Source organism: Acipenser ruthenus, chromosome 59 (assembly GCF_902713425.1).
Source record: "Acipenser ruthenus chromosome 59, fAciRut3.2 maternal haplotype, whole genome shotgun sequence".
Classification (NCBI taxonomy): Eukaryota; Metazoa; Chordata; class Actinopteri; order Acipenseriformes; family Acipenseridae; genus Acipenser; species Acipenser ruthenus.
Window position 1 is genome coordinate 1,267,576 of NC_081247.1, and position 22,572 is coordinate 1,290,147.

At 40.1% G+C, this 22,572-nt stretch overlaps 1 protein-coding gene across 1 annotated transcript in view; it reads right to left on the reverse strand.

The window, feature by feature from the left end:
* LOC117966798 (Fc receptor-like protein 5) overlaps positions 1-21,789 on the reverse strand; it is a 47,479-nt gene extending 25,690 nt beyond the window's left edge. Inside the window, exons 1-5 of the mRNA XM_059018349.1 lie at positions 21,685-21,789; positions 13,808-13,843; positions 10,508-10,546; positions 7,817-8,101; positions 1,537-1,830 (exon numbers count right to left, since the gene is read on the reverse strand). Of these exons, the coding sequence (XP_058874332.1) occupies positions 1,537-1,830; positions 7,817-8,101; positions 10,508-10,546; positions 13,808-13,843; positions 21,685-21,715 (685 nt within the window). The 5' untranslated portion in view covers positions 21,716-21,789. The remainder of the gene's footprint in view (positions 1-1,536; positions 1,831-7,816; positions 8,102-10,507; positions 10,547-13,807; positions 13,844-21,684) is intronic.
* Positions 21,790-22,572: the final 783 nt, after the last annotated feature.

Below are 22,572 nucleotides of genomic sequence, written 5' to 3' on the forward strand. Positions count from 1 at the left end.
AAAAGCTAGAGTAATACAACTTGCATTGTCTTATTCATAGCTCTTCTAAATGTAATACAGTCAGTTTATTTTAATTTAGCATGAACTGATTACTGTATTCTGATAATGGTTTTGGAGGAAACTGTCAGTGACACAGAATACCAGTTTCAATGTCTCAATTTATTAGCAGATACAAGCGACTGCAGCATGATTGCCTTCTTATTCTTAAAGTAGTTTTGTTTTAAAAAGTTATTTAGAGTTTTTGATAATTAAAGAAATCTTTTTAGTTTTCAAGACGTTTTAGGTAAGTGAAGAAATATTTTTTTGTACAAAGTCTAGCTGTGAATAATCATGTGCAACAACATTGGGAGCTCACTTGTGCAATGTCATGTGAGCTCTAGACATAAACAGAATAACATACATATTAGTGTTAAATTACACTTTATAAATGGATTTCTGCTTTATATATCTGGACCCTGTGCCAAAAAAATAAGATAAAAATGATGCATTTGCACAGGTTACTCCAGTGTACTGCATTTAGTGTCCAATATGCAAAACTATCCCCAGAATCCCATATTCTCAATAACTTCTGCTAAATAAGGTTGATACCGAGTTCCTTGACAATTGGATAAGTGTTTCCTCAGATCTATGGATAAAAGCAGATGAGCGCTTCCACTGTCACCCCTTCACAGGGGATTGCATCACCAGCGGGGTTAATGACAGACTCAGCATCACAGGAACTGATAGCTCATGAACACAAGCATTACAAAGGGATCCACACTGCTGACTGTCAGTGTTTGCAGACACTGCAGCTGTGCTGGGGAGGCTGTCATACACATTGTGTTCTTATATCTGGAGAGCCGCTCATCCAGCTGTCATGAAGCTTGGTGTAAACATTATTTATCTGAAGTTATTGAGCCTATCAGATTCTTGAGATATAGAGGCGGGGCGTCTGTCTGTCTGTCTGCCCGTCCGTCCCCCTGTATGTCACTCTTACAATGTTGCATATATCTGGAGAACCAGCTCCCTAGCTGTCATGAAACTTGCTATTACCATTATCTAGTTTAGGTTACTGAAAATATCAGATTCAGGATATTTAAGGGAGGTCTGTCTGTCCCTACATCCATCCCCGTTTGGTGCATTTTTACAGATACCTGTTCATTTGTGGGTGATGGATTCGATTTTTTTAAGTGCTAAAGTATGCTTTTAAAATCTATTTTCATATCTTTTATTTGCTTTAATGAACACCCCCCCCTCTTTTTTTGAGCCAGGAATATTTTGGTTCTTCATTTGTTTGAACTATAACACTTGGTCTGATTAGGTTATAACAATTGGTTATTGTGATTGGTTAGCACTCTTTAAATAGCAAGAATTCTGTGACATACCAATGTGGGACAAAAAAAATAACTAAAGAAAACAAAAAGTAAATGTTACCAAATGTCACCTTTGTGCTTTATTCCAAACTAAAAGAAAATGCCTTTCCTATTCTGCCGTCTATAATAGTAACAATTGGGTGGTACCAAAAGATTACTCCTCACACTCATTTCAGTTACTCACTTGATACTTGTATCTTGACAGCACTGCTGTATTGTGAGTAAAACGGTTTGCTCCCCCTTTCAGCTCGACACCAGTACTCTCCACTGTGGGACACAGCAGCAGCACTGATTGTGTATCCGGCTCCAGTTCCACTGCTGCTGTCAGTCTGAGGTGCTGAAGTTTCCCGACTGTCTTTGTACCAGAGATATCTCCAGCCATCAGAGCCCCCCTCAACCACACAGCTCAGAGTCACTGTGTCTCCTTCAAATATCTCTCCTGCAGGCTCCCGGGTCCGGACAGGCTTTGGCTTGCCAGCTAAAATACAGGAGACAACAGAATTAGGGGAGTGCACATTTCTCTATTTCATTAAAAAAAAACCACTAGAATGTGTAATTGTGCATTCTGTATTGTCCCCAGAGGGACAACAGATACCTTCCCAGGATAGAGGGACACAGAGAGGGGGGACTTAGTCTCACTGATGAGAAGCCAGGAACAGTTCAGTGTAATCCTCTCAGTGTGTGAAGGTGACAGAAATGGAATGGAGGGGCCGACCAGGGCAAGCGCCCGGGGCCCCGACGCCAGAGGGGGGCCCACACACATACAGAAATGAAATTGTCTTGAGCCTGAGGCACAATGTTTGGTTTATTAAATCGTTCCAGAACCGTCGTCATAGCATTGCCTCATTTTGTATTGTGATTTCCACGAGTTCACCTCATCACTGCAAAATGGCATGTAAACAAACGGCAAAATGCACCAGTTTGTCTTGTTACAAAAAGATCGAAATTGTTCGAACTCCTGAAAGAAACCTGAATCAGACACAAGTCGCCAAGCATCATTCTGGTGAGTTGCTTCACCATTCTGTTAAATAATTTTGTTCATGTCTTGAATATTGCTACTGTACAGGTATTCATAATTAATCTAGAGCTGCAGCTGCATTTTTTAACGTGGGTAGGGATGCTGTGTTAATTTAGTTTTATTAATGTTAGTTTGTCTTACTTTATTATTATAGTTTATTAACATATGTTGCAGGGGTGGATTAGCACTTTATTATTGATTTATTTTATAGTTAATTGCTTGTGTCTGTTCTTTTTCTTTAACTCTTTTTTTGATCACGATATAATTTTCTAGTTCATGGAGCACTATTCTTTGGGATTGATTTGTGTAATTGTGTTTTTGTATTTGATATTTATTTACACTAAGGATTTGTATTCATTGACTTTACTGGACACTTCCCCACCCTAAAACGATTACTGCTTGGAAGCACATTCCACACGCGGATTGTTAATTATTTTCAATTAAGTTTAAAGGTTTTTAAGAGACAGACAAACACTCAGAACAGTGAAACGAGAGAACAACAGTGAGACAAGAGAACGACAAAGAGACGAGAGAACAACAAAGAGACGAGAGAACGACAAAGAGACGAGAGAACGACAAAGAGACGAGAGAACGACAAAGAGACGAGAGAACGACAAAGAGACGAGAGAACAACAAAGAGACGAGAGAACAACAAAGAGACGAGAGAACGACAAAGAGAAGAGATGTGGGAAGAAACAGAAACATAAACAGAAACGAAACGAAACAGAAACAAAACTAAAACAACAAACAAAGACGAGCAGGGCAGTGGAAATGAGCTGCTCTCTGCTGCTAGAGAAAGAGCCGTGCGGAGCCGAGACCGATCGAGCCATCTAGCTGGGAGAGTCGGGCAGCAGCAGCGACAGTCGCCGTCGAGATATCCAGGACCAGTGGCGCTGAGGGGGGTCAGCGGAATATACTGTTCCAGGCGGATTGGGCATCTAGAGGGGAAGAGGTGGAGATACCTCCCCTCTCGCAAAGCTAAGTGTCCAAGCTTTCTACTGTTCGAGATATAATTATTTGTTAATGTCCTGCCTGATTCGGGTTGATTAGCAAAGGCTTTCGTTTGTTTAATTTTAGAACGCAACTCTCTGACGCCCCTCCGATCTATTATCAGAGCTGTGTGGTCTATGCGAGGCTGGACTACTTTGGAGAGACATTGAAGATCACGTGGAGACTGTGGTGTCCCAGGACTACTATCATTAAGCTAGTTGTCATTTCTGTTTTAGTACATTGTTGAATTGTCTTTCTTGCTAATATCCCTTTTAACTACTGTTTGCTAGTGTTACTATCTGATAGTCTCTGATCTCTATGCTTGGTCATTTTTATATTTTATATATTAACTTGGTAAATTTAATGATTGTTTGTTTTTATAGAATTTATTGTAATAAATTCATATATATATATATATATATATATATATATATATATATATATATATATATATATATGAATTTATTACAATAAATTTATTGTAATAAATTTACAATTTATTACAATATTTGATTGTCTGGCTTCCTTTGCTTGCATTGATAAGGTGTCACTACCCTGGTGCTGATCTTAGATATTGGTTTGGTGTTATACCTGCAACACATACACTTGCCTGTTGCTTTACTCTTATTCATATGTTGACGCACGTGCATCATGACAAGTAATACGTATTTATTTATTCATTAATTTATATTGTCTGACAGTCAGCTCCGTCTTGAACACTTTGGCTAAGAGAACACTTTGCTTGCTTCTTAAGGGGTGTTCTCTCAGCAGGAGACTACTGTATTATAATTATATAATTTTAAACCATCAAATATGAAATCTGCCGAACCGAAATAAAAATAACTGGATGTCAAAAACGGAAGGAGACTACAAAAAAATCTGCAATAAGTAAATTTTTCTACTGTATAGGCCTACTGTACAGATTTATTACAAATGGACTGGAGGTCAATTGCCCGGGGCCCACAAAAACCTGGCGCTGGCCCTGGGGCAGACAGCACTCACACCGATGAGAAGGAAAGAAGGGCGGAGAAGCAGTGTAAATAGGGGAACTCTCTCGGTGTGTTTGTGGTCCAATAACAAACAATGTACAATAACAGCTCACTGAGATTCCCCTAAAAAATATATACAGTTCCTTCTGAATTCGCCTACGATTTCATGATTCATTTCAGTTACGTCATCTGTGCTTAAATGTGTTTCGTTTTCATATAAAAGCTCACAATATTATGTTGTTTTTATGTGACTATTTAAACTGTGTTTTTTATAGCAAAATCTTTAAAGTTTTATTACATTTTACTTTTATGAACATTGAAATGACCTTTTGTTTTTACTTGATTTATTAATAACCATGAGTACTTTAAATCACAATTGAAAAGCATCATAATCCGAGCCATTAAAAAGTACAATGCTTTATTTTAGATTTTAGATTAAAAGAATGTTTATATTTACTCCAGGACCTTCCAACATGCTTTTCAGGACCACTGATATAATACATTTTTTTAAAGAGTAACACTGGTTTGTGTAATTTATTTTTACTTTGTGTGGGTCTGACCTAAGATTTCATCTATCTATCATAATTAAACCATATTTGATGTATTTTTTTTTTATTTAGTGCAAAGGTTTTGTATTTAATCTTGCACAGATCAATGTAATGTAAAGCCTCCAGAGATGATCAATAACGAAAGCAGCTGGGGAGAATGAACCGTACCCTAGCAGTGGGTGAAAGTGATTACAGACTGACTGTCTGGCTTCCTGATGTAGTCTGGTGTGAACGAAAGCCATTTCGTTATACAGTGCATAGTGACCAACTCCTCTATTGTAATTGTTCTGAATGGAAGGGTCTAATAAAAGAGGTGATTAAAGAGAGCAACATCATCACTGCCGTCCAGCTGGGTTTTTTTTTTCTTTGAATCAACTGCACTACTGCGTCAGGCAGTTTAAAATGGAGCAGTACTACTGTCTCTCAGGGGTCTGTATTGAGGAGTCTGTTCAGCTGGGTTAATGAACTCACCAGACACAGTCAGTGTAACAGGATCACTGTGTTAATAAACTCACCAGACACAGTCAGTGTAACAGGATCGCTGTGTTAATAAACTCACCAAACACAGTCAGTGTAACAGGATCGCTGTGTTAATAAACTCACCAGACACAGTCAGTGTAACAGGATCGCTGTGTTAATAAACTCACCAGACACAGTCAGTGTAACAGGATCGCTGTGTTAATGAACTCACCAGACACAGTCAGTGTAACAGGATCGCTGTGTTAATAAACTCACCAGACACAGTCAGTGTAACAGGATCGCTGTGTTAATGAACTCACCAGACACAGTCAGTGTAACAGGATCACTGTGTTAATAAACTCACCAGACACAGTGTAACAGGATCACTGTGTTAATAAACTCACCAGACACAGTCAGTGTAACAGGATCACTGTGTTAATAAACTCACCAGACACAGTCAGTGTAACAGGATCGCTGTGTTAATAAACTCACCAGACACAGTCAGTGTAACAGGATCACTGTGTTAATAAACTCACCAGACACAGTCAGTGTAACAGGATCGCTGTGTTAATAAACTCACCAGACACAGTCAGTGTAACAGGATCACTGTGTTAATAAACTCACCAGACACAGTCAGTGTAACAGGATCACTGTGTTAATAAACTCACCAGACACAGTCAGTGTAATAGGATCACTGTGTTAATAAACTCACCAGACACAGTCAGTGTAACAGGATCACTGTGTTAATAAACTCACCAGACACAGTCAGTGTAACAGGATCACTGTGTTAATAAACTCACCAGACACAGTCAGTGTAACAGGATCGCTGTGTTAATAAACTCACCAGACACAGTCAGTGTAACAGGATCGCTGTGTTAATAAACTCACCAGACACAGTCAGTGTAACAGGATCGCTGTGTTAATAAACTCACCAGACACAGCCAGTGTAACAGGATCGCTGTGTTAATAAACTCACCAGACACAGCCAGTGTAACAGGATCGCTGTGTTAATAAACTCACCAGACACAGTCAGTGTAACAGGATCACTGTGTTAATAAACTCACCAGACACAGTCAGTGTAACAGGATCGCTGTGTTAATAAACTCACCAGACACAGTCAGTGTAACAGGATCGCTGTGTTAATAAACTCACCAGACACAGTCAGTGTAACAGGATCGCTGTGTTAATAAACTCACCAGACACAGTCAGTGTAACAGGATCGCTGTGTTAATAAACTCACCAGACACAGTCAGTGTAACAGGATCACTGTGTTAATAAACTCACCAGACACAGTGTAACAGGATCACTGTGTTAATAAACTCACCAGACACAGTCAGTGTAACAGGATCACTGTGTTAATAAACTCACCAGACACAGTCAGTGTAACAGGATCGCTGTGTTAATAAACTCACCAGACACAGTCAGTGTAACAGGATCACTGTGTTAATAAACTCACCAGACACAGTCAGTGTAACAGGATCGCTGTGTTAATAAACTCACCAGACACAGTCAGTGTAACAGGATCACTGTGTTAATAAACTCACCAGACACAGTCAGTGTAACAGGATCACTGTGTTAATAAACTCACCAGACACAGTCAGTGTAATAGGATCACTGTGTTAATAAACTCACCAGACACAGTCAGTGTAACAGGATCACTGTGTTAATAAACTCACCAGACACAGTCAGTGTAACAGGATCACTGTGTTAATAAACTCACCAGACACAGTCAGTGTAACAGGATCACTGTGTTAATAAACTCACCAGACACAGTCAGTGTAACAGGATCGCTGTGTTAATAAACTCAGCAGACACAGTCAGTGTAACAGGATCACTGTGTTAATAAACTCACCAGACACAGTCAGTGTAACAGGATCGCTGTGTTAATAAACTCACCAGACACAGTCAGTGTAACAGGGTCACTGTGTTAATAAACTCACCAGACACAGTCAGTGTAACAGGATCGCTGTGTTAATAAACTCACCAGACACAGTCAGTGTAACAGGATCGCTGTGTTAATGAACTCACCAGACACAGTCAGTGTAACAGGATCGCTGTGTTAATAAACTCACCAGACACAGTGTAACAGGATCGCTGTGTTAATAAACTCACCAGACACAGTCAGTGTAGCAGGATCACTGTATTAATAAACTCACCAGACACAGCCAGTGTAACAGGATCACTGTGTTAATAAACTCACCAGACACAGTCAGTGTAACAGGGTCACTGTGTTAATAAACTCACCAGACACAGTCAGTGTAACAGGATCACTGTGTTAATAAACTCACCAGACACAGTGTAACAGGATCGCTGTGTTAATAAACTCACCAGACACAGTCAGTGTAGCAGGATCACTGTATTAATAAACTCACCAGACACAGCCAGTGTAACAGGATCACTGTGTTAATAAACTCACCAGACACAGTCAGTGTAACAGGATCGCTGTGTTAATAAACTCACCAGACACAGTCAGTGTAACAGGATCACTGCGCTGAGAGGAACGTGGTCGATCTCCTCTTTGTGCCTCACACTGGTACTGTCCACTATGGGACTGAGTGACAGAGCTGAGTGTGTATCTGGCTCCAGTGGTGTCTCTGATCTTCTCTGTGCCTCCCTGACTGCTCTTGTACCAGAGATATTCCCAGCCAGTGAAACGCCCCTCAACCCCACAGCTCAGGGTGACAGTCTCTCCAGTGTACAGGTTTCTCCATTGAGGACTGCTGGTCAGCACAGCCTTTGGCAGCTCTGGGTAAATGAAGAAACAAGGCATGTTAGGAACATCCATCTCCAATACAAAGACAGAAATAAAACATTACAGGTTCCAGTACAATGGAAACACAGGCTCTGATTCTCTCAAATGAAAGCAGCTCAATGATACTGTCTCTGAGGGTCCAGTAAAGAGGGCACAGCTCTGTATTGTTGTAATTATACATTTTTACTGTCTGAGATTTGTATTCTTGGTTGATTATTCTGGTTGGTTATCCGACAATAGCCTTATTCATAGAAAATATTAAATATATCTGGATGGTTCAGACAAGACTCCCTGGATCAGGTATGAAACACATACTGAAGAGGTAACAACAGCCTTTTACAATGTGTACATAACACTGTACAATAGCAGTACATAATACAATACAATAGGCTAATGCAATAGGTCAGAGGTGCACAATTCTAGTCCTCCAGCTCTTGTCTATCTGAGGGACTGTGTAGAACCAATGATTTTCTGTTTCACAAAATGGTAATTTTACAGTTTTCAAAATATTTCAAACAAGTGAAGAAATCTATTTTGTAAAAACTCTAGATGTGTAATAATCGTTTGTAACAATGCTGGAAGCTTACTTGTGCAATGTCATGTGAGCTGAAATAAACCCATAACATTAGTCTTAGTGTTGCAATTATTTCTAAATGGTTTTGCTATTCGTATTTGGGCCCTGTGCCAAAAATAAAAAATACAGCAGATGCACAGGATTTGCACAGGGTTTATATTGTTATACAGCAAAAAAATGCAATATCATTTACAATTTTAAATTAAATGTATTTCCATTTAAAGACCCACTGACACGGTCCAAACTACTTTAAAAAAAATAATGTATGACTAACAAGTATTCCCAAACGAGATTTAAAATTGTTGGCAATGATCTAGTTTTTTAATAAAATGCTAATTTTAAAGTGACTGACGCAACTTCCCTTCTCGGTTTTGAAGTGGATGGAAGATACCGGAAGTGACGTAACACAGGGAGAAGGTGTATGAACGAATACATACATTTTAATAGAGACAGGTTACGTTTTAATTTTAAAATGCCTCGTATTTGTGTTGTAGCTGGTTGTTCCAATCAGGCAAACAAAAAAACAAATATTAGTACACGTAATTTCCCCCAAAATGCAACATATGGGAGAAACAAATTAAAAACAACATGAGGATGTCGATGTATGTCGACATGGAAGTATACCTACATGTGTAGTGTGCGTTTTGCACGATCTTGCTCGTTTGGTTGTTAGTAGCTTATTGATCCCAGAATCTAATCAAGCAGCTTCTTGAAGGATCCCAGGGTGTCAGCTTCAACAACATTAATGGGGAGTTGGTTCCAGACCCTCACAATTCTCTGTGTAAAAAAGTGCCTCCTATTTTCTGTTCTGAATGCCCCTTTATCTAATCTCCATGTGTGACCCCTGGTCCTTGTTTCTGTTTTCAGGTCGAAAAAGTCCCCTGGGTCGACATTGTCTATACCTTTTAGGATTTTGAATGTTTGAATCAGATCGCCGCGTAGTCTTCTTTGTTCAAGACTGAATAGATTCAATTCTTTTAGCCTGTCTGCATACAACATGCCTTTTAAACCTGGGATAATTCTGGTTGCTCTTCTTTGCACTCTTTCTAGAGCAGCAAAGTAGGGATCACGTAGGCTGTCGCGTTTGTCACTCCTGAATGCTTTGATTTGTTTAAATTGAAGTTAATAAAAAAAAACTTTTGCATGATTGTAAATAAACCAAAATCAAACACCAAGCAGCAACAATAACACTGAGTAAGCACTTCTTGTGCAACTGCCCCCCCCCCCCCCCCCCCCCACCTGGCCATCCCCCCCCCATATAGCAAATGACGCCCAATAAAAAATAGTATGCAGCATCGCAGCGGATCCTGTACCTTTCTGTCTGACAGGTGAGGATTATACAGTTTGCAATGAACCGTATGAAGAAAAAAAAGCTATTTTATGTTGCAAAAAAGAACTCTATGTACATATTTCATGTTATCACTCTAATGTTTCATACTAAATACATTTTCTATTTGATCGGTAGTTTAATGTATCCTAAGTTAACAACAGAATACAACTCCAACTACTAACATTAGCATGTAAATAACAATTGCTGCTGTGATCCTACATGAGGAAACTGACTGTGTTTTAGATCTGAGCTACAGCAGATAAGAGCAGGTGTAACACATGGATGACACTGTAGACATGGAAATGCAATGAAAATCACAAGAGGCCTGCCTAAACTATCATGCATTCCTTACAATAGCAGGGCTTAAGGTGCAGTTATTTGATCCTTTTGAAAATCAGTCATACACTAGACTGCCATCTATGCAGAGAGCTCATTGTACATTATTTTAGGATTTTAATTAATGAAAGTATATGACAGGATTAAATATGAACTCACCCAGATGTTGCTTATCTTGCGTCCCATTAATGCCATCAGCTGGAAAGAACATGACAGTGAATTATTATTCTATTCATGTTGCACCAAAGTTTAAACCAGGTTTAAATTGTAATCCTTATTTAAATGAATCCATGGTTAGATATCCAGGATAAAAAATATCCCATTACACCAGTATACTTTCTTGGTGAAATACAGTATTAAAAAAAAAAGTTTATGCTTAGAAAAATATATTCATGGTAGAAGCAGAAGTCCAGCGTCAATTTTGGAATGTAAACTAAAATGAATGATTGTTTCAAATAAAACGTAAAATGTCAACATTTTTGACACCAGTTTGTTTTGACATCAGTTCAATTTCAGCATTAGAAAATGAAGTAGAAATGAAGTCACCAGCAGGTGGCAGCACACAAGAATGACATTCTGAACACAATTGGTTGCAAACAGAAAAATGACTGTTATGTACATTGAACAGAGCTGGAGATTTGAAGCTGAACTATCTTAGAAATGTCTTATTTAAAAATAAAAAATAAATGGGTCGATTGCACCAACATGGATTAACCACTAACCCAGATTAAATCAAGGATTATATTTTAATCATGTTGCACACAACTTTAAACCAGGTTTCAAATGTAATCCTTGTTTAAAATGAATCCAAGGTTAAACATTTCTTAATCCAAGATTAAATTACATTAACACTTTACACCACTAATTTTAATCCAGGTTTAAATCTGAAAGGTGGATTAAATTTAAACCTTCCTTGGAGGTGGTTTAAACTTGGACACAATGGTAGCATTCCTCAGATGGATTGAGTCACAGGAAAGAGTTCCACAAACAAAAATTAGTGACAGACAAAAACCATTCGAATTTTACAGCGATATGGAATATTGTATATTTTAGTCAAGGCGAAAAGAAATAGAGACAGAATGTATGTATCGTGTTTATATATCGTGTTGTACAATTACAAATGCAATTTTTTATTAAAACAATACAAAATAGTATGCAGCATGTTAAAAGTATATCCATGTCTGCAGGGGTTCAGGAGTGCCGATCGCAGAGGATCCTACATCCTGTACCTTTTTGTCTGACAGGTGAGAATTATACAGTTTACAATGAACTGCATGAAAAAAAAGCTATTTTATGTTGCAAAAAAGAACTCTATGTACATAACATGTACAAAAAAAAGGTTTCCTATTCCTTGAATTGAAAGACAAAGAATGTTTTGGAAATTATATATTTTATGATGTGACATCAATGGGTAAGACAATGACTAGTTTGTTTTCACAACCCAAATGGCGAAACACCAAAACACTAGTGCTTGTCATTCCTGTTCATCAGATTAGTCGGCCCACCGCTGGTACTGTTCAAACCTGAAGATTATATAAAAACAGGGCTGGGCAAAGGTGGGCATGCAGCTACCAACACCAACAATAAGGCATGAAACCCACAAGCAGATGAGAACTTGAAGCGCATATATGGAAGCTACTGTAAATCAAGGGCAGTGGAATATGGCAGAAGAAATCCTACCCCTCTTCCTCAATTACAAGAATCTGTACCTTTTCTGTTTACAAATTAACCCCTGCATGTACAGGTGTTGATAACTAACAAGCTTTAGTGGTCTTAAATTAATGCTTATTCCACATGTATCATCTCCAATAAATTAACACTTTCTGTAACTTTGTAGTTTTTTTGCCTGAAATATCGTAATCAAGGACAATAAAATACATATATTAGAATTTTCCACTTTAGGTAGCCTATAAACCCTTTTGCACTACAATAAATGTTTTAAAGTTCACGCAAAGTAAAGCAAAGCTATTCGTACAGTCAATTGATATTCAGAACGAATGCAGGACCACCCGGTCGGCACAACTAGAGATCAGGTTAAGGGTTGTTTTGTCACCTTTTAATAATTAATTTAAAACATCCTCTGAGCAGAGAAATTGTGTATAATAATACAAATTAATATAATGTCATTTTTTTATGCTGAATGCTTCTTTTTTTTTGGTTTAAATTTGCTTTTACGTTTACATTTGCTAAACAGGGTGTATTCAGATAATGATTGATTATTAATCAGAAATCTAGGATTATCTGCTTTATCCAAGATTTACTAATCCTGGTTTACATTTGTGTGGTGCAATGTAACTGTGATTAAACATAACCCCAGATCAACTAACCCTAGATTAGCACTTAACTGAGTTTTATTTAATCCATGTTGGTGAAAGCAACCCTATATATATATATATATATATATACACGTGTATATATATATAGTGATTCAGCTCACAGGTTCATCAGCAGGAGGCGTTCAGGGCGGGCTAGGAACGAGCCCACAGGTGTTGCAGATAACACGCCGGTAGACCTGTGGTCAGCGTACCTGCCTGCCATGACGTCAAGGAGTTACCGGACGAACAGGCTGCAGGTGTGGTTAGGTAGGGGATCATGGTTATACCAGTATTAGTTCTTAATTGGCCCACACCTGTAGCCTGTAACCGTCCCAATGCCTGGATGATCCGGACCCCTTTAAAAGAAAGTCTTTACAGCCATTCAAGGTTGGCTTCCGAGCAGTAATCAGAGTGGGCTTGTCTACACCCAGCACTGAAAAGGAATAACAAAGAGGAGCTGGTGCATCTGCGATCTTATTTCCTGTGCCAATGCTGTTGGAATTAAATACAGCAAAGTGGAGAGAGACAGCGCTTGTTTTTACCCAGGCTAGGGAACAGTCTGAAGCCAATAACGACTTGGTAGAAGCCAGAAACAAATCGCTTATTCACCAGCGGCTAACTGTCCAGTTAGTTTACATTGTTTTGCTTTTTTCTTGTTATATGAATCCTGTTTTGAACTGTTTATTTTGACCTCGTCTCGTAACCGGGATTGTCATTTCTGTTTTTTCTTTTCTGGGGTTTACTGTCTACTGTCTGCTTTGTCTGTGTGCACCCATACGCTCACAATATATATATATATATATATATGTGTGTGTTTTAAATATGCCTTCATATTATAATACACTGCATGAAAGATGTATTACTTCTGTTCTCCTCCTGTAGTCCAGTTTAACACAAACTAGACCAGAAGAGAGCCAGGCTGTGAGAGCCCTTGAGCCCCTTCACTGGGGGCTGTGTTCACTCTGGAGCCCCTTCACTGGGGGCTGTGTTCACTCTGGAGCCCCTTCACTGGGGGCTGTGTTCACTCTGGAGCCCCTTCACTGGGGGCTGTGTTCACTCTGGAGCCCCTTCACTGGGGGCTGTGTTCACTCTGGAGCCCCTTCACTGGGGGCTGTGTTCACTGTAGAGTTTACTTTTCTCTTACCTGTTTCCTGTCCAAAGCAGGCCACTGTGGTCAGCACTGAAAGACACAAGGAGAGGCAGTGACTTGACAGGACAGTCTTTCACTCCAGTGAGTCAAATTAAAGAAAGTAATGAACTAAACTAAATGTCACAAACTATCAAGAACATTCTCCACCTATCCTTTTCTTGCTATTGTAGGTCAGTCATTTGTCACTTCAGCAGAAAACCCTGGAATTGGATCTCTTTGTGAAGGTCCAGAGGAAACAATTCATCTTTTTTTTTTTAAATGCATCTTTCAGCAATTCAAAAAGTTGAGCAGCAATCAAAACACATTTTCAAGTGACAACAGGTAAGATTTATGGATGCATGTTGTTATGTATCGACTCCTTTTCACAACTCTCCGTAGACTCTGCTACCTCCACCCTCTTCTCCTCACTCACCTCCTCCCTCGACTCCCTCTGTCCCCTCACCTCCCGACCCGCTCGCCCCTCCCCTCCCCATCCCTGGCTCTCCTCTGTGCTCCGCTCGGCAAGAATCACACTGCGATCTGCTGAAAAGAAATGGAAGAGAACCAAACTCCCTGCTGCCCTAGACCTTTACCGCACTCTTCTCTCCTCCTTCTCCTCTACTCTCTCCTCTGCTAAATGTGCTTATTTCCAATCTGTAATCCAAGCCTCCACTAACAACCCACGTAAACTATTCTCTACCTTCTCCTCCCTCCTAAACCCTCCCCCCCCTCCTCCTCCCTCCTCTATCTCCCCTGACGACTCTGCCTCCTTCTTCTCTTCTAAAATCTCAGATATCCGCAAACTCTTTAACACCTCTCCCTCCCCCGCACCCCCTCCTGCTCCAACCCCTACACCCACTACATCCCCTACTAACTCGCCCTCCCTCTCCACCTTCTTGCCCCTCTCAGACTCTGACCTCTCCTCCCTGCTCCAGGGTCACAAACCCACCACGTGTGCCTTGGACCCCCTCCCCACTCACCTCTTTCAAGCTGCTGCTCCTGCTCTACTCCCCTTCATCTCCTCCCTCCTCAACACCTCTCTACTTTCTGGCATCTTCCCCTCTGCCTTCAAAAAAGCCTCTATCACTCCCCTCCTCAAAAAACCTACCCTCGACCCCACCTCCCTCCAGAGCTACCGTCCTGTCTCCCTCCTACCCTTCCTCTCCAAAACCCTCGAGCGGACTGTACACCGCCAGCTCTCTGCTTTCCTGTCCAACCACTCTCTGCTTGACCCTCTCCAATCTGGCTTCCGCTCTGCTCACTCCACTGAAACCGCCCTTCTCTCTGTCACCAACTCACTTAAGTGTGCCCGAGCTGCCTCTCTCTCCTCTGTCCTAATTCTCCTCGACCTCTCTGCTGCCTTTGACACTGTTGATCACTCTATTCTACTATCATCTCTTGCTGACCTGGGGATCTCTGGCACTGCTCTGGCCTGGTTCTCCTCCTACCTCTCCAACCGCACTTACCAGGTAACCTGGCGTGGAGCAACCTCCACACCTCACCCTCTCTTGACTGGAGTCCCCCAAGGGTCAGTCTTGGGTCCTCTCCTGTTCTCTCTCTACACCCGCTCCCTGGGCCCCCTCATCGCATCCTATGGTTTCTCATACCATTTCTATGCTGATGATGCTCAGATTTTCCTCTCCTTCCCCACCTCTGACTCCACCATCTCCTCCCGTATCTCTACCTGTCTGTCTGCTATTTCCTCCTGGATGCACTCGCATCACCTCAAACTCAACCTCTCTAAATCTGACCTCCTTTTCTTTCCCTCCTCCTCCCCCTCCTCTGATCTCTCTATCTCTGTTCCTCTGGAATCTACCACACTCTCTCCCTCTTCCTCAGCTAAAAACCTTGGAGTCACCCTGGACCCCTGCCTCTCTTATTCCCAGCACATCTCCACTCTGGCACGCACTTGCAGATTCTTCCTGAGCAACATCCGAAGAATCCGACCCTTCCTCACCAACTATGCTACCCAGCTCCTGGTCCAGGCCCTGGTACTCTCCCGCCTAGACTACTGCAACTCCCTCCTGGCTGGCCTCCCTGCGTCCGCCACCCGTCCGCTCCAGCTCATCCAGAACTCTGCTGCTCGCCTGGTGTTCTCTCTACCTCGCTTCGCCCACGCTACTCCACTACTCCGCTCGCTCCACTGGCTCCCGATCACCGCTCGCATCCAGTTCAAGACTCTTGTACTAGCCTACAGATGCCTTGATCAGACTGCACCCAGCTACCTCCAGACCCTCATCTCTCCCTACACCCCCACTCGACCTCTCCGCTCCGCCTGCACTAGAAGACTGGCTCTACCTCCGCTACGCTCCCCTGCCTCCCGAGCCCGCTCCTTCTCCACCCTTGCTCCGCAGTGGTGGAACGACCTTCCTACAGATGTCAGGACTGCCCAGTCCCTGACCACATTCCGGCACTTCCTTAAGACTCACCTCTTCAAACAGCACCTGTAGAACTCCTCTGTTGTATCCTGGGACACTATCACCCTTCATTTAAATATGCTTTATTTTGCTCTTATCTGCCCCCTATTTTACTGCATTTAATCCTGTACCTCAGAATATTGTAATCTCCCAAGTGTTTAATCTGTAGTATTTTGTACTTAATCATATCCTGATGTAACTATCACTACTTAATCATATCCTGATGTAACTTTCACTATTATCTGCTGTATTATTGAATTGTGGTTTGTCACACTTGAGAATTATTGTATTTCTTGTTCTTATTGTATGACTTATATTGTAACACTTGAATGTATTTGTATTTGCTTGCGATTGTAAGTCGCCCTGGATAAGGGCGTCTGCTAAGAAATAAATAATAATAATAATAATAATAATATGTACAATCATTTTAAAATGAAGGGAGAAGTTGTTTGAAATAATGACTAAAGGGACAATGTTGTATAATTGGGATCATGTCTATGTTTTTCTAATACTAGAATAGGGTATAGGGAGTGTTGATAGGTTTTCCCCCCTAAAATTAATTAAAAACAATCAAAGCTTACATTTGCTAGCACCATGCACAAGACTACAGAAATTGGCAAGGGATTCTGGGAGTTGTAGTTTTTTTATGTCTGTAGTATCAGTGTAATGTGACAGAAGGTTGGGAAGGCTGCATTACCCACCATTAGTTGAACATCACTTAAATAAACTAAATAAAAATAAAAAAACTATGAAGAAACATCTGAAAAGGTTAAATCCATCCATTTATTTTCATTACTACTGTAGCGCAGTCATTTTTCTCTTCAGCAAAAGCTTTTTTGAAGGTGGCTCTTGATCAGAAACACCTGCTGTCATATAAAGCCCTGTATATCACAGCATGCAGACAGCAAGAGACCTCCTCGACTTAGATAGCCACACACCCACATGACCATATATATATATATGTGTGTGTGTTTTGATTGCTGCTCAACTTTTTGAATTGCTGAAACCTGCCATAAATGCATTAAAAAAAAAAAAGATGAATTGTTTCCTCTGGACCTTCACAAAGAGATCAAAAGAAACTTGTCACTATTATAACACATTTATTTAAAAAAAAAATAAAGTATATAACGATTGGACAATGCCGAAATGTTTTTGGTTTCCTTGACCATGACATGCTTGAGTGACTATGACTGAATCACCTAATTAGTGAGACAGTTGATTGGACTCTGGATATGGAGTGATTTCAGCTGTTGAATTGCAAGCTTGAATAAAAGCAATAAAGAAAATCACAGAAAAAAAACATGTCACGTCTGTCAAGACAGCAGCGCCTTCGTGCAATCAGCGTGTTGGAGGCTGGACGAGGGCAGAGTGCTGTGTGTGGCTCGATGTCTTGGGTGCTCACAGCCAGCAGTTTCAAACCTGGCGAGACGGTATAACCAGACACACTCTGTCAATGACAGGCAACAAACTGGGAGACCAAGAGTCACAACACCTGCCCAAGATCGACAGATCATTTTGCAGCATCTTCATGATGTCAATTGTTAATCAGCACAATAAAAAGTCACTGCACCTGCTCTAAAACAGAGTTTGTCATTTTTCGATCACATCTAGTGAATTTTATCCAAATGTATGTGATAAGTTTCTTTTGATGCTCAAATATAAGTGATACGTTTCTTTTGATGCTCAAATATGTGATAAGTTTCATTTCATGCTCAGTATATACAGTATATCCAGGTGAGTTTGGCATTATTTAAGGAGAAATTTTACACCAACTAACACATTGAATTACCAATTGCAAAAGCAATCCTGGTGTGTTATATACTGTATATTACACCTGGCTTCCTCTAACCCTGGCTGTGAGTTTGACTAAATCCACTTAACCAACTACAGGGGCAGTCACACTGCCAGAACGACTGTTTATCTGAAAGTGAAACTGACCTGTGTGCTGGACATGCCAGAGCGTGAAAGTGTGTCTCTCAATTGAAGTGCATTGCACCCTGGAATCTGTAGTTGTGACATAGCTCTCAACAAACAGTGGCTCTACAATAGGTTCCAGTGTCTAAAACAATGAATTGAGCATAATGCAGTCCACATAGCTATTATCATACAATCCAGCGTGGAGATAAGCGGTACAGACATCAACAGAAGGTGCTTCTCTTCCACCTGCAATGTGGGAGGGTGCTCCCTGGTTCTGGTGCTAAACGGCTCACACAGTGTGGAAGGGAGTGTGTTTCTCTGCAGATACAGCAGCACTGCCTCGTTCTATTGGGCTCTGAGCACAAACCAGGAGGTCTGTCACAAGTTTCCCAAGCTCCAAGTTCTCCACATCCAACCTACAGATATTCTCAGACTTCACTGCAGAAATGTCAATTTCAAAATTAGAATATATAATATATAAAATACATGGTTGAAGGCTATATTTGCATCCTGAGCCTTTAAAAAAGGCATAATACCACAGTAGTGACGTCAAAAAGTGACAATTCCTCTAGAGGAAAATATACTTGAACTTTGACCCATTTGACTCCTCGACCACCACTTTCAATTCAAACACAATTTACGTCTGTACAGCACTGAAACACTACGTTTAAAAAAAAAAACTGTACTGCTGGGTTGAATTATTTTACAGAAGTCAGTTTAGCACTTACTGGGGGCCTCTGAAAGGACAGAACAAACTTGTAGCAAGCATTGCACAGAAAAGATTGTTAGCACACAGTATTAAATGATTGATTTTTTCAGTTCAGTTCCAGTAACAAAGTATGGCTGGCCTGGCTCTGGACCCACAGCCATTTCCTAGCTAACCCTCTCCAGCAATGCGCATGCTCTCCCTGCTGCTGACAGCTCACATTAATCACGCTTTATAAAGAGGAAGAGGCTAGGAATCTGACACATAAGAACATAAGAAAGTTTACAAACGAGAGGAGGCCATTCTGCCCACTTTGCTTGTTTGGTTGTTAGTAGCTTATTGATCCCAGAATCTCATCAAGCAGCTTCTTGAAGGATCCCAGGGTGTCAGCTTCAACAACATTACTGGGGAGGTGGTTCCAGACCCTCACAATTCTCTGGGTAAAAAAGTGCCTCCTATTTTCTGTTCTGAAAAGACCGGGAGGATTGGGGAAGATGAGAGTGTGAGAGAAGGTTGTGTTCGGGGGAGATAGAGAGATAGTGAGGGTAGGGTAAAAGAAAAACAACTACAATCATTTATTTTCACTTTTGACTCCCAGTCCCCTTTCCCTCACTTTATGATTTTATTTTGTGATTATTTAATTATTGTAAAAATAAATTGCCTTCACCTACTCACGGCTGCAGTCTCATTTCTGTCCCAAAAAGACCACGAAACTTGCTACAATATATTGATGGACATTACATAAGAAAATGAGATGTCCTTTTTTGGAATACCATGTTCCTTCTCAAAAATGTGTTTTAATATTAGCCTTTAAAAAAGGAAAACAACTGCTTTAATGAATTTTCATGTATCTATTTCAGTGCAATGTAGTTTCTTCATTGTAATAAAGAAATACATTTTTTAACATTTACATTTTATTTCTGTTTCTGCATAAAAAAATAATTTTCTGGGGAGAGTAAAAAATACATTAACTTTGCACTAAGGGTTACTCTTAAATGAATTCACGATCCAGTTTATGGTAAACTGTGCATTCATGACTTAGAAACTCAGCTGTCAGCTGAGCAGAATATGCTAAAAAACTGGTCTGAATTCAAAAGTGCAAAGCAGCCCAGAATTTGGGATGTTATCTAAAAACCAGAGCAGCCCAGAATTTGGGACGTTGTCTAAAAACCAGAGCAGCCCAGAATTTGGGACGTAAATGAAAACAGGGGCAGTCTATATGTAAAACTGTGATTGCATTAGAGATAAACTAATGTATCCTGTAACAAAACTGCAATAGTGTGGAAGATACATATTTGCAATTAAAATATATCGCGCAAACGATTATAGATATATGCTATTTGAAAGTAAAAAGTACATCACCACAAAGCCAATTCTTACATTAGTGCATAACATGTAATCACCCATACTTTGTTACATTAGTACAGCAAAATATCACATTATATTTTTATTGAAAGGTTGTGGAAAGCAGATATCTCTCTCTCTCTCTCTCTCTCTCGGATCACAATGTTAAATAAATAAAAAGCGTCACATGTAGTTCACCTTTAACACAGCGCTATTCGTCCAGTTAAGAAAATATTCATTACTGTAAGGCCGGCCAAACAAACAATAACTCGCTGAGCGGATCGAATGTTGCACGAGATGCTGCAGATTCACTGCGTTTGAAAGGAAAAACAAAAATAATTACGCTGTTAATTTAAATTAACTATCAGATTTTCTTTTATGAAATAGAATGCATACACATATGTTGGTCAAAAAGTCCAATATGTGGGGAAATTACACCACAGCCACCTCTGGAGCGCTCTGCCTATTGAACGCAAGCCTAATCTTGCACTGTAGCAAAAGATCAAATGTTGATTTTAGATTACAAAGATAGAATAAATGTTACTATAGTCTGCAAGTGTTTCCTTACAAAACACGTGGACATTTTGATCTGGACCACATGTGATGGTTATGAATATTGTCTGTTCAGGTATGCAGAGAAACACATTGCCACACATTACAACACAATGCAGTTCATTCCTCTCACATCTATTACTCAGTCATCAGACTCTGAAAATCCTGTAACAAATGCAACCCTTAGAAAGCTCTGAGCTTTTGTGCTTCTACTTGCCTAATTTGGAGTCTGCATGAAAACGACAATTTTCTAAGAGGAGTAATTATAACAGTATAAAACTGTCAAGAAACAAATTCCTTCCAGGAAGGAGCAGTGAAATTATTGTAGTTTCTTTTCTTACTATTTTTATGCCTTGAAATGTATTGCTCTCTGAATATTTGCCTTTTGCTTCAAAGCAGTGCCTAACTCTCCGCAGTTACATGACAAGCCCCATCTAGAATACTGCAGTTACAACATTTGACCACCAGCGGCAGCAAGTGCTATGCAAAAATTACATTAAAGGTGAATGTTCTTGAAGCAATGTTAAAGTAGATTAAATTAGCCTTTCAGAAAGCTTTTCGACCATCCTCATCACACACACACACACACGCACACACACACACACACATACACGCACATCACTTAAGAAGCTTCTTTAGCAGACAGAGCAAGCTGGATAATGATAAGCTCACATGCCTCAACACAGTTAAATACAATCTCTAAGCCATGAAAAAGGTTTGAAACCAAAGAACTGATCTCTTTTATGGTGATTGCTCACCACTATAGTATAGCATTTGCTCATCACTGTTGTTAATGAAACACAACTGCTTTAATTCAGTACAGTACAGAACCAGCTCCAACATCCCCTTTTAAAAACCACCTGAAACTGACAAGCCAGACTCTTTCAAGCCATCAATCCCTCACCAGGGAGGCATGCTGCTGGATTTGTGTTAAAGTATTGGATCACAGTACTTACACATCACAATGTAGAGTTTCCCAGCCCGCATTCTGCCTGGAACTAAACGACACTGCCACAAAATGCTCTTTATAGAAAACCTTAATTTCCTTAAACGCTGGCAGCGCTTCACAGTTCCTCCCAGTGATGCTATTTTTTTATCTCAAAAGTGCTAACTGGGCACCAGCTACTGTTACAAAAATATGCTGGTGATTTCACAGGATACTGCAGATGAGTTCAGTGTGTGAATTTGTATTTTTACACTAAAACCTCTTCTTCTTTCTGAGAAGCAGCTTAATTTGTAATCCAGTAAGTGCAGCACAGACAAATTGGCATTCGTCTAATATCTATACTTAAAACTATTAGAAATAACTAAGCTGCACACACCTGCAGTAGATGTATTTGCTGGAAACCGCGATTCCATCTGAGATTTGACTTTTTTTTTTAAACTTCGTCGCTGCACTAAATCCTCCACATGGTCGAGAGATCGCATCAGTTTTAAATGTGGACATAAGTGGTTTGTAATCCCTTTTTATCTGTGTATTCTTGTGTAATTAATTCTGTATTGTAGTGGTGGTTTTTTTTGTTTTATTGTATTTTATTTTCATATACAAAGCTTCAGACTTTTTATTATGTGGGCTTCGTGATAGTGCTTTGTATATTTTATCTTTTGTGTTTTGATTTTTTTTTAATATGCAAAGCTCCCGATTTTAGACTACATAATTTTATTGTTTTAATATTATGTTAGCTGCTTTGTGTGTTTATTGAACTGCCCAAAATAAACCTTTTAAAACTCAGTTGTTCTGGTTGCTTGTTCTCCCTGTCTTGTGTTGTCACGCACCCCTTCCAGCGCTAAATAAATCAACCTGTGCGTGTGGGTAATTGCCCCCGTACTTAGTGAGTGGGTCT